The sequence below is a fragment of the Oculina patagonica genome, chromosome 5, assembly GCF_052425735.1.
Source record: "Oculina patagonica isolate OP01 chromosome 5, crgOcupat, whole genome shotgun sequence".
NCBI lineage: Eukaryota > Metazoa > Cnidaria > Anthozoa > Scleractinia > Oculinidae > Oculina > Oculina patagonica.
Genome location: NC_135762.1, coordinates 13,597,672 through 13,610,295, shown reverse-complemented (window position 1 = coordinate 13,610,295; position 12,624 = coordinate 13,597,672). Strand labels below are relative to the sequence as shown.

At 38.5% G+C, this 12,624-nt stretch overlaps 2 protein-coding genes and 1 non-coding gene across 9 annotated transcripts in view; 1 reads left to right on the top strand and 2 right to left on the bottom strand.

The window, feature by feature from the left end:
• Nucleotides 1-2,838: 2,838 nt before the first annotated feature.
• On the bottom strand, nt 2,839-12,042 carry LOC144655595 (uncharacterized). 3 transcript variants are annotated; one of them, XM_078515884.1, is made up of 3 exons: nt 11,925-12,042; nt 6,158-6,345; nt 2,839-4,163 (listed from the first exon to the last, which is right to left on the bottom strand). In XM_078515884.1, exons 2-3 carry the CDS (start codon nt 6,310-6,312, stop codon nt 3,902-3,904), a joined length of 417 nt encoding a protein of 138 aa, XP_078372010.1. In that variant the 5' UTR covers nt 6,313-6,345; nt 11,925-12,042; the 3' UTR covers nt 2,839-3,901. The 3 variants fall into 3 exon arrangements, with proteins under 3 accessions (XP_078372010.1, XP_078372011.1, XP_078372009.1); XM_078515885.1 differs by lacking the exon at nt 11,925-12,042 and adding an exon at nt 7,629-7,758; XM_078515883.1 differs by lacking the exon at nt 11,925-12,042 and adding an exon at nt 10,215-10,337 and having other exon boundaries at nt 2,840-4,163.
• Trnas-gcu (transfer RNA serine (anticodon GCU)) lies at nt 8,981-9,053 on the top strand. Its single transcript has one exon. It is a non-coding gene; the product is annotated as a tRNA-Ser (tRNA).
• The window catches only part of LOC144655582 (uncharacterized), a 56,452-nt gene continuing 54,866 nt past the window's right edge, over nt 11,039-12,624 (bottom strand). For all 5 annotated transcript variants that reach the window (XM_078515858.1, XM_078515864.1, XM_078515862.1 and 2 more), the window contains one exon: nt 11,039-11,208. The gene's annotated coding sequence lies outside the window, so the exon portion shown is untranslated. The remainder of the gene's footprint in view (nt 11,209-12,624) is intronic.

The window sequence follows — 12,624 nt, the reverse complement described above, 5'->3', positions numbered from 1 at the left end:
CAAGTTTGAATTTGGTTGATTGACGCTCATCAGTGAGTTAGCCAATCACAGCGCGAGTTGGCCACCTTCACAAATAAAACGGTTTAGTCGACCCAGTCCGCCATCAACTTTGCTTTGTTTATTTTACGAAGTGTAAACGAAAGCTTGATTGCGACGGAGTGAATTTTGACAGGTTTAACTGTATTTCTCCGTATAATCTACTGTATTTTTTTTCTATAATTCGATCAAATTTGAATTAAACAGTCCATTTTTCTGGTATGCATTTGCGCAACTGTTGACTGAAATCGACTCGCTGTTCTTTCGAAACTGTCTAGCGTAAACGGATTTCAGAGGTCACGGAAACAAGTTTGACTCTTCAAGAATGACCCAGAGCTTCCTTGAGCCGTAAAACAAATACACATCTCATGTTCTGTACTTGATTGTGTTGATCGTCCTGTTTCTTAACTTTACCCAAAAAACCCTAATCAGTCGATGTAGTTGTTTAGGGTGCGCCGACAAGCTGGGAGTTTTCCACTTTTGTCATTGGATCAGGCTGTGAAACAAAGCTGGCATATTTTTTGGACCCTCTGCTAAATTTCATCCAGTTAGACATTTTGACTCTGTCTTACTTAGCGCTGAAGTAAACCGATTAGTCTTACTAAGAAAACAACTAGCTGCAGCTAGGCAACAGAACATATAACCTCGTTGGGTCAACGTTTTCCGCCGCTGTTCCGGCTTGGAGTAACCCCAGAGTTCCTAGTTATCGCGTTACACGAACTTTGCAGATATAGATAAAACCGCTACTATCATGCAACTTCCCCAAGGAGGCAGAGTGAAGCCTTTGCCCTATTCCCTCGCTCATTTTCGATTGGAAATCTCCTCTAGTCTATTTTTATTCCTTTTTTGTTCTTTTTTTGTCTTTTTTGTTTGTTTGTTTTCTTCAGTCATTGTCTTTTCACTGTCAGTGTTCTTATATCTTGGAATTTCAACAACGAAAATCTGGTTAAAATTACACCATAACAGTTCGATAAAAAACAAAACGAAAATCTGGTTAAAATTAGACCTTAACAGCTCGATAAAAAAAACCGAAAATCTGATTAAAATTAGACCATATGTTGAAAAAAAAATCTGTCATCAGAGCCCTCGCTCTATAATCGGTTTCAGCAAGAAAAGGTGACTGCCAACTAGCGCCTCATCCGGTGAGAGTAGAAATACTCCTAGCCTGTGGAGGGGGACAGGGGTGCGGGAGCCCGGGAGAAAAGGGGCGGGAAGCGGGAGGAGAGAGGGCGGGAAGCGGGATTCTTAAGGTGGCGGGAACTGGGAGAAAACGAGTGAAATTTCGTAACATTTCATTATATTTCGCAATAAACATGGAACAAACGGGAGATAACAGCTACGGAAAGGGGCGGGAGGTGGGAGTAAAAGATACGGGAAGCGGGAGTAAAAGGTACGGGAGGCGGGAGGTTCATACCTCCCTGTCCCCCCCCCCCCTAGCCTCTTCATCCCACAGAAACCGTGATAAGCTCCGGCTTGATAGGCCACTAGGATCGACAGCAGGCTTTTATACATTTTACCCCTCTGAAATTGAATTTTGATTGACATAAAAGCAAAAACGCAACCGTTGATTACCTTATTATAGGAAATTAACTAGCCTGCGAATACAGCCGCCTCTCATTCGCGTCCCGCAACGAAGAGCGAAATTTCAAACTTTCGCGTTAATTTAAGTCGCGTTAATTTTTGTTAACGTTAATTTCCGCGCCGTTAATTAAGTGGAGCGTTAATTTCCATGACGGTAATTTCCATTGTTTTGGCTCCAATATTTCGTTACAGTCCAGATGTTCTTGACTCCAAGGAAAAAGCATAATTTTATCTGCCACTATCATTGATACTGTGAAGAACGCTCAAAGTGGGAAAAGTACCACGAACATTGTTTTCGTTTAAGATTACACGCCTACAAGTGTTGAAATAAACTTGTTCCTGTTGTGTACGTCGCGTTAATTTCCTTTATTTTGAAATGTTACCCCCTCTCTCGCGTTAATTTCCTTTATTGGGAAGTAATTTTCCCTTCAATTCGCGTTAATTTAAGTCGCGTTAATTTCCAATACCTTAATTAACACAAGCGTTAATTTCCTATAATAAGGTAACCGTTGATTTCGATTCGCGAAACTCTGGAAACTTACCAGAAAGTCTGGCAAATTAAAGCTGTGCGTGAAAGTCAATGCTAATGGAAGCCTGACGACGCTAAAGAACTGGGTCACCCGATTGAAAAAAAAAAATGAAAATAATAGAAAATACTGGCAGAGAAGTGATTTGTATGAATTTGTATGAATTTGGGAATGCAGTTGTTATAATACTTGTGTGGAACCATGGATAGTAAAAAAATAAGTAAAAAATTTACTATCCATGGTGGAACGACCACTAGAAATTAAACACAGCTGTTTTCATGGACTAATGTGCACTACAAGGAAGTTGCTGTCGGAGTCGCACTAAATCAGTTGCTTTTATTTTTCTTTCATCGTTTAATTCAACAAATCTGTTGGCACGAGGTTATAAGCTGACAGATCAGCTTCATTTCATTAATAATCCCTCTCAGATAAATGGATTAATTTTCTCTTCGTGCAAGTTATGGAGGTAAAAGAAATACAAAAAAGAGCGCTCTTTTTTTTTTCTAGCATGCAAAAATTGTGCAAAAAAATTTACGCACGGCGACCGACACAGGAAAGAGATGAGCTCTTACCTTAAAAACAAAATACTGCTTAGCAAAAAGGCGCCGCAAAAAATGCGTTCAGCTTCAGGATTCCTTAACCACCCCCCCCCCTCCCCCCTTCCTTCATCACCCCCACCTCCTCACCGCCTTCACTAGATAACTTTTTAATAGTCAAGTTCAGTTAGGTTACTTGCTTGTGCCAGCAATCTCCGGAATGATTACTAAAAAATCCTCCAACTAAATAAACCAGTTCGTATTTTTTCTGGCAATGTTTTTGAAGTTCAAAACTGTTTCTTATCATACCTTCTAATTTTCTAAAAAGGTCGTCTGAGTGCGTGGCACTTTTCCCTCGCTCCGACCCGAGCGCTGGCTTCGTTCGCACGGTGACGCACGGTTACACAGCTGTATAACTAAAATCAGGGCGGAAGAAGGTAAAAAAACGTAAAAAAAGGCTGTGTAAAAACTATGCAACACAGGGTTAGGAGATTATGAGCATTTCCAAAAAACGTAAAGCCCCTATCCCGCCTCTACCATAAGTAGCGAAAGTACCTTCCGACTGAAAAAAACGAAACTGAATTTAGGATTGTTAGCCGTGAAATCTTGGTAGTAGCGACAGCTTGTCTGTAAATAATTACTACCTACAACGGTTGACTGATCGTGTGACATACTGTATTTGCTTCTTATACCATAAATATAAACTTCTGGTCATTTGTAAACTTAAAACTGGACAAAGACTGATTCTGTTAAATTTTTATTCTGAACCGAAAAAGCGCTACTAAAATGCTTTTAAATAAAATTCGTATGCATGTTTCACATGATGTTTCCTATATACTTTAAGGTTGGACGTTTCGCTACCCAGAATTATAAACCACCCACCCCCGACCCCCACCAAAGTTGCGAGTTCCACGTTATTTCCCTACATTTGTCAACTGATAACTTTTCCCAGTTGTTCCGACAGTAAATAGTCCAAAAACCGGAAATACACTTAAAAGCACTGTCCATGACATCAAATCCAGTAAACTATTTTGCCAGATATGTTAACCTCCTCATACAAATCGGAATTATGTTTCAGAAATATTAGCTATAAATTTATACTATTTCGAGCAAAGAGCAGTGAAATGGCGTAAGTAAGTGAAAAAAAAACCATAATAAAGAATAGAATGGAAATAATTATCATCCCCCAAGTCTCTAGAGTACTGATATACACAAAGAAATCTAATCTGACTCGTCCGAGTACTGCGCCTGACTACAGCACCGGTCAGAACCCGAGGAATACATCAACGAATCATCGTCCCAGTCCGAGTGGTTTTCGGGGGCATCATCGGAGAGTTCCGAGTGTTCGAAATCGTCGTCGGAGTGATCTGAGCGTTCTGATTCGCTGGAGCAACTACTATCATCAAGCCGCTCAGGAAAATTCGTCGATTTCTTCTTTGCCTTCATTCTTTGTGATTTTCTCTTTGCAGGGACGTTAGACGATCTAAAAGAAAACACAAGGTAACATGAATTGGAAGCCAGGCAGCGGGATCTAAGAAACCAAAAAAGAAAGGAAACAACCAAGATTGGACAGTGGAGACTACATGCGTTACTTTTTTACAAAGAACAAGTTGATCATAAAGGATAATACATGGTTGTGCGGAGATATGAAATTTATCTTCGAGTGTTCAAATCGATATATCGATTTGAACACGAGAAGAAACCATGTATTATTTTGCTTTTAATAAAACCTACTAATAACGAGGGTTTGACGAGTTTCCAAAGATTTCCGAAGATTTTAAAAATGTTGTCCAAAGTCGTACGAATGGTTCCGAACCTTTCCAAAAAATTTCCGAAGATTGGAAGATTGCCGAGGACGATCTGAAGATGTTTAGACTTAATTGGCTTATTGAGCATTGAAACATGGCAAACTGCGAACTGATTGGTTAAAAATGATATCACCCATGTGTGAATATCATTTTTATCCACACATGTGTGATACCATTTTTATTTTTCTCCCTTCTTTCTCTTTTATATTAATTATAATTGACAAAAAGTAAAGTATTGCGAAAATAAATGCAGATTTCCAGCTGACGTTTGGACAGATCCAAAAGTCTTTACAGCATATTTTTCGAGTGCTGTTATGAGAGACCTCCAAACGCACGTGTACACAACGTAACTACTGTAACAGGCATGACGAGGAAGCATTTTTCTCACGCTACATTGTAAAGGGAGAGAGGAAATTGCCAATTGCAGATGGTATTAGTCAACCTGGACAGTCTAAGAAAATGAGATCTAAATTATCTATTACTTGTAGGAAAAATTTACTTATGGGGTTGCAGAAGAAACAATGAACTTCCGAATATAAGAGGTTATAAATTAAAAGTAGCATTAAAGTATGAAACAGAGAAATACATTTGTACTAAAAATAATACATTAGATTTATTAAAGAAGAAATGGGAAATGTAATTGCTAAGTTGTTAACTTAGATATACATTGTATAAGGCTCAAACAGGTGTAACTTTGCTATTGGAATTCTTGTATGTAATTGTGTGATTGTGTGATGAGTGAGCGAGCGAGTGGGTAAGTAGGTTTAAGATTTAATGTAAAAACTCGTAATGTTGTTAAGTATTGTTAGTGGTATAAGTAGTAGCTTGTATTGTAAATAGTGTATGTAACTATGTGTTATGCAAATAAAAATTATACAAAAAAAAAAGAAATAAAAAAAAAAAAAAAAAAAAAAAAAAAAAGAAAATGAGATCTTACACTGATGAAATAGGCAAGGCTGATACTACGCAGAACACTTAAAGTGACATCGGCATGAAAGAGCTCAAACTGATCGATAGCCAAAATGCAACCGTGGACAGCTGTAACAACTTGACTTGTCAGCACGGTAAAGCAGCTAAAGAGTAGAACAACTCGCTCGAAGGCTAGTTGTCTACTGAAATAACACCTGGTGCTCAGATGAGCTGACATTGCAGTGCCGTAGCAAGAGTAAAATAAATGGGGGGGGGGGGGGCAAGCGAGCGCCGGAGGCACGAGCCGCTAGGGGGGTCTGGGGGCATTCCCCCCAAAAAATTTTTGAAATCTAGAGGCTTGGAAATGCTACTTCCAGTGTTCTCCAAGGGCTATTTGTGATTTACGCATATCGCGAATTCCAATGCAAACCAATGCACATTGAAGAGAGTATAACACTTGCAACGTCACTGTCTCTGTATCTTGAAACCAGCAAATGTTTCACCTTTCAGAGTCATGATTTCTGGTTTGTTTTAGTTTTTGGCTGTTTAATATTGTTGTGCATCACCCTACGTACGTTAAAAAATGAAAAGAAGTACAAATGTTATTGTTTTAAACCTCTCTGGAGATAAAGTTTTATTTTCAACATTTTATACAGGTCTGTTTTTACTTTTTGGGGAAAAACGGGGGGGGGGGGGCACGCCCCCCGGCCCCTCCCCTTGCTACGGCACTGCATTAAAGTGTCTGCCAACTGTTTTTTACCTGTGTAAGTTAATCATATCCACAGCGTTGAACGGATCAGCTGTGTCTGTCGTGAGGTCACTTGTAATATCACCATCCTTTACGGGCCCAGGGTTGACACGTAACGGATAATACAGCACCAACAGCAGAAGTACAAAGTAATGAACTCGACCCATTTATCAGCAGTCTTGTGACTTCCTACGTAGCTTCTAAAGATGCCGAACACAAATGAAAAATGCAAGAGAGAATATGTCATGCAATTTTTTTATACGACTTTTCGGTGCTGACTTTTGTCATGTTTTTCTGTTGACCCTGTCCCCCACAGAGCGGATTTTTTTTTTCACAATACGGTGAACCACAATATGAAAATTGGGATTTACGTGAACTTTAAGGTGGTTAAATCTGGTGTAAAGTTGGTCATCCAACTTTACACCATCAATTAAATGTTGTTAAAGGTGGTTAAATCGACCTTTACGCTACCGTGTATAAATGTGATTTAATGTTGGTGTAAAGGTGTCTCTTTATCTTCCTTTCTATTTGATTGGAAAGCTGGCATAAAGGTGAGCTTTAAAAAGATGTAAAGATAGCATAAAGCTGATTAAATTACACATTTGCGCCAGCTTTACCAGAGCTTTCCACCACCGTAAAGTTATGTTAAAGTTGTGTTAAAGTTATGTTCTTTCTCCTCACCTATACTATGGAACTGTCTTCTCACCTGGATTATATTTAAAATAGGGCCCCAATGGGTCCATGTGCTCTGCTGGTAAAACGTATAAACATTGCCATACTAACTGTCTACAACCCTTTTTTCGGTCACACAGGGTGTTCCGCCTCGCACGTTACAAAGTCATTTGAAACCCTCGTGCATGCAAGTCAACATGCCGCCATTATCATGTCGACTAGGGTCACCACAGGGAGGCCACCATTTAAAAATATCTGTTGATATACGAGATCGACGAACTATACGAGATCGACGAACTATACAATTTTTTAATAAAAATATACGAATAAAGTACTGAACAATACATATTTAAGCTCATCTCGATCCGAATATTTCAGGTAAGGTAAATGAAGTGTTAGTCGACTCGTGTGTGGCGTTTTATCCGCCTTTCTGCGCCTTTTAAAAGCGTTATTTCACTGACTGAATCTCCTTTAGCTTAGTTATACGTCTCCTCTTACATATTAAGCCAACGGTCGAAAGCGATTCAGTGAATAACGCTTCTTAACGGCGCAGAAAGGTGGATAAAACGCCACACACGTCTCGACTAACCTTTTAATTTAACTAAATTAAGTACTAAAGCATTCGGATTTAGATGAGCCTAAATATATGTATTGTTCGAAACAGAGATTTACACGGGTTACACGACAATACAGGGTCAGACCTTCTTTATTGTCGTAGCATAATATAACGTGAAACTCTAGTGAAAATCATTTTACAAAATAAGGAAAACGAATATAATGAGACAAAAGATTTCAGGTAAAATAAACTTACATTATTTACGGGATTTGCCGAGAGTTCTAATTGACAGAGATTTCCCTTATTTCTTTTCGACGAACAGATAAATCAGTGGAGTTTCGGAAACTGCGTCAGTGACTTTTCCTCAGTGGACAAGCGCCGCTATAGTTAAACTGTGCGTAGTTAAAAGTTGTTGACGTCTCAAATGTAATAAATGTCCCTAAATGTAATAAAGGTCCTATGGGTAACAACTTTCAGCCCTTAATGTAATAAAGGTCTGTAGTGTAATGAAGGATCTGTTGTTACTTATCACCTTCTATTGCTGTTGGTCCATGTCTAATAAGACATCGGCAAAATAAAGTAAATTTTGGCACATGCTTTAAGGCAAATGGGAACTGTTTGTTGAAGGAAGATCATAGTTTGGATCCCTATGATACATTTTTACTTCCTTGCTTTTGTATAGAAAAGCACCGTGCACGATTTCATGTTAAGCCGAACTTTTATTACACTACAGAGGGCCGAAAGTTGTTACACTTAGGATCTTTATTACATTTAGGACCAAAAGTAATTACACTTAGGACCTTTATTACATTTAGGATCACGCGTTATTACACTTAGGACCTATATTACATTTAGGGGCATTTATCACATTTGAGGGTTCAACAAAGTTCGACATGTTCGATTTGAACGAAATATTTTCAAAATCTTTGATTTAGTTGATCTTGTGATTAATGCACGGAAAAACTCTGAAGGCAGCTAAAATCCGTGCAAATCTAACGGGGTTTAGCTTCGTACTACCAACGTAGTACAGGGGGGGGGGGTGGGGGATTGAGGTTTCAATGGTGCCCCTCCTCAGGGCTTTCGTTCTATTAAGATGCAGCGAAATTGTTTTGCACTGAGTAGAAAGCCCTTAGAAAATTGATGCAAAATCAAGCCAGAATGCTTATGGAATATAAAAAAAACTGAAAAAATTAAAGAAAAATGTTGAAAATGACGATTTTGGGCTTGACCTGCTTGTAATTAAGCCGTTCTCATGGCAACGTCAAATATCATAGAAACATGTTTTACATATCAAAATGTTTGCTTGGAAAGAATGAACAGTTGCTAAAAGTTTCAGCATTATAGAGTAATTCCTCTTTGCAAAATTTTTAAAAGAACCTCAAAGGGGGTGACTTCCAACCCCCTCCCCCCACACACACGCTCCCCTTGTGAGTCCGAGGGTTAATACAAAAGCAAGCAGCGTTCGTACTACGATTCGTGAAACACACTCTGAAACTCTAGCGTATAAATAATCGGGTTTCACACTTTAGCAACTTTTGAAAAAAAGTGGTAAAGTACTATATAAAAAAATTGTGTTTAGATGTCTAGTCTTCTCAGTAAAAACCGCCGCCTGGTTGGCTCAGTTGGTAGAGCGCCGGACTGCTGTGCGGGAGGTCGTGGGTTCGAACCCCAGACCGGACCAACACTCAGGGTCTTAAAATAACTGAGGAGAATGTGCTGCCTTTGTAATTACATCTGCAAATGGTTAGACATTCTAGTCTTCTCGGAAAAGGACGATAAACCGTAGGTCCCGTCTCCTGTATCTTCAGTCTTATAACAAGGGACGTTAAAGAACCCACACACTTTTCGCAAAGAGTAGGGCACGAAGTTCCCGGTGTTGTGGTCTGGCCTTTGTGTAGTAAAAAAAAATACAGTATATGTACAGCGCATTTGAACATTTCATATGAAAAATGCGCTATATAAATTGATTATCATCATCATCATCATCATCATCATCATCATCATCATCATCATCATCATCATCAAAAGCGCAATATAAATTAAAATTAATTTAATATACTAAAAAAAATTTAGGGTGAAGAACTACCTGCTTGGATGAGTTATCTGTTATGTCTGTAATTTAGGGCGAACGCCTATTCAAATCAAGTTTCTAAGTTTATCCTAAGAAATGCATATCCCTACCTAATAACTTCAATTTTGAGGCAGGAAAATGCATCAAAATTAACAAAAGCTCTAATGAAAATGAAAAGATCGTTCATAAACGTCACATTTCAAAAAAATAATTAAAAGCTCACATGAAATGTGACAGAGGTGCTGGGTGGTGTCTTTCTGAGAGCCGAAGTGAACTACACTCATTTTTATCTATAAGAATATTGTTTTTCGGTCCAGGCAGAATATTCTCATTTTTCTGCCAATTTTAGGCTGGAAATATTCTTGTGAATATCCTTAGATTAGGGCGTATGACATTTCAGTTTTAGAATGTATTGGGGTATGAAACACAAGTGCATGATCTTTGAAAAGCCTCTAGGGGGAAAGTCAATAAAGTATGTATGTATGTATGTATGATGTATAACTTCTTGCAGAAATAGCATCAAACATACCCTAGTGCTGCTTTTGTTGTTGTTTTTTGGCTAGTTTTGCTTTGGAGAAAAAAAAGAATTTTATACAGTTCTGTTGAAAGCATTTAATTGTATTGTATTTCAAATTTTAAACACACAAAATTATATTCTTTTCAAAATCTCAGCCTCGGGTTTATTCTTAAAATATTCTTAAAATTTCGCAAATTTCAGCCTCGATGTTCTTCCAAAATATATTCTTATAGAAAAGAAACAGTGTACTTACCTTAGTTTCTGAAGAAAACCGAAGTTCTACTGAAGAAGTGCACCAAAGCGTTATTTTATAATCATGGGCCAAGTACAGGACTAGAGCGCTTTTCCAAACGATCGTGGGAAGTAATCAAATGTTTTCTTTTTGTTTTATGGTTGCTGGGCGCTATAAGTGTTTCATGAAACTCGTGTAGGATGTTCTAACCAATCAAAACGACTGAACTGGATATCTGTGTATTTTCTCTTCAATTAATTCAATCAGATCAGTGAAGTAAAATTTATTAAAATCGGGTTTTTGCTTACTTTGCTTTTTAATGACAGTCACCGGTTATAGTTATTTTTGTTTAACTCGCCGCGAGTAATGAAGGGATGCACACAGGCTAGGACTACTGAAATAATTTCCCCTTAAAGTTCTTCGTGATATTTTCCATGCAGTTTGTCTCAGTTGGCAAAGGTTCTGTGTATCTTCGTTCTGTCCATTTTGTAGCTTATCCGGCTTTTAGCGGGTAGGAGTTTTGCTAGCTCATGTCTGGTAATAATATGTCTGTTGACCATTTAAAAGTAACTGCTTCCGCCCCAGCTGCTTGTGTTCTCTTCATTGAGCCTATTGCAACGGTGACATTTATAAAGTCCACCATGCCGGCTAGATGGAAACTCAGACCCACTAGAACATTATGAAACATCAAGCATAAGTCGTCGAGTGAAGTCGTTTTGGTTTGGAGGCCGTCGCCTCTTTTTGTTATTCAGTAATCAGTGGCGGATTTTGTAGCATAAGACCGTTTGTTGCAAAAGGCTGATTCTTAGTAAATAAAGTTCTTACTAGGCACATATAAAACACACTTTCTTTTTTTGCTTGTCATTGTGTTTATTGACAAGTTCAATTTCCACCGTTTCGTTCTACATTCTATTTACAGCTATTTCTACTTTAAGAATAGCTCCCAAAATCTAATAAAGCATGCATCCTAATTCAGAAACTTGGATCGAAGTTCTATATGACTTCAAAAGCGATCCTGAAAAAGAAAGAGAAAATACACCAGTGTAAGTAAGTATATTGAAACCTTTCTTTGATGCATGGTAGCCCATTCAACTCGTAGGCTGGTATCCAGAGATCCAGAGGGGCCTTTCATCTAATAGACTGTTCACAGTCCCCTATTTTTCCGTGAAGTCGTAGAGATCAATCGTGGAGGTTCGACGGGCGCCATAATGGTCCCTGATTGGAGCGGAAGCTGGGGAGAGTACAAAAAGCCTGTCGGTAGGGATGTGGGTAGGGATGCGCCCCCACAACCTTACTCACGGACATTTTGCACTCTCCCCAGTTTTCACTCGGTTTAGGAACCAAGATGGCGGCCCGTCGTCGGGGACTGTGAACAGTCTATACATCTAAAAATTTAACGTATTAATATTTAATTTGGGAATTGGGATAGCACAAAATTTGCGAATGCATTTGCGAATGCATTTTAGAATGCATTTGGGGTATGAAAGACAAGTGTATGGAATTTAACTGCTTGCAGAAATAGCATCAAACATACCAGCTAGTGCTACTTTTGTTGTTTTTGGCTGGTTTTGCCTTGGAGAAAGGAATAATTTTATACAGTTTTAATTAGTCAGTAATTCTTTTCAAAATCTTAGCCTCGGGTTTATCATAAAATATTTTTAAAATTTCGCAAATTTCGGCCATAATTTCTTTCCAAAATATATTCTTATAGAAAAGAAACAGTGTACTTACCTTAGTTTCTGAAGAAAACCGAAGTTCTACTGAAGAAGTGCACTAAAGCGTTATTTTATGATCATGGGCCAAGTACAGGACTAGAGCGCTTTTCCAATCGACCGTGGGAAGTAATCAAATGTTTTCTTTTTGTTTTTAAGGTTGCTGGGTGCTATAAGTGTTTCATGAAACTCGTGTAGGATGGTCTAGCCAATCAAAACGACTGAACTGGATATCTGTGTATTTTCTCTTTAATTAATTAATATAATTCAATCAGATAAGTGAAGTAAAATTTATTAAAATCGGGTTTTTGCTTACTTTGCTTTTTAATGACAGTCACCGGTTATAGTTATTTTTGTTTAAGTCGCCGTGAGAAATAAAGGGATGCACACAGGCTAGGACTACTGAAATAATTTCCCGTTAAAGCTCTCCGTGATATTTTCCATGCAGTTTGTCTCAGTTGGCAAAGTTTTTGTGTATCTTCGTTCTGTCCATTTTGTAGCTTATCCGGCCTTTAGCGGGTAGGAGTTTTGCTAGCTTATGTCTGGTAATAATATGTCCGTTGACCTTTTAAAAGTAACTGCTTCCGCCCCAGCTGCTTGTGTTCTCTTCATTGAGCCTATTGCAACGGTGACATTTATAAAGTCCACCATGCCGGCTAGATGGAAACTCAGACCCACTAGAACATGATGAAACATCAAGCATAAGTCGTCGAGTGAAG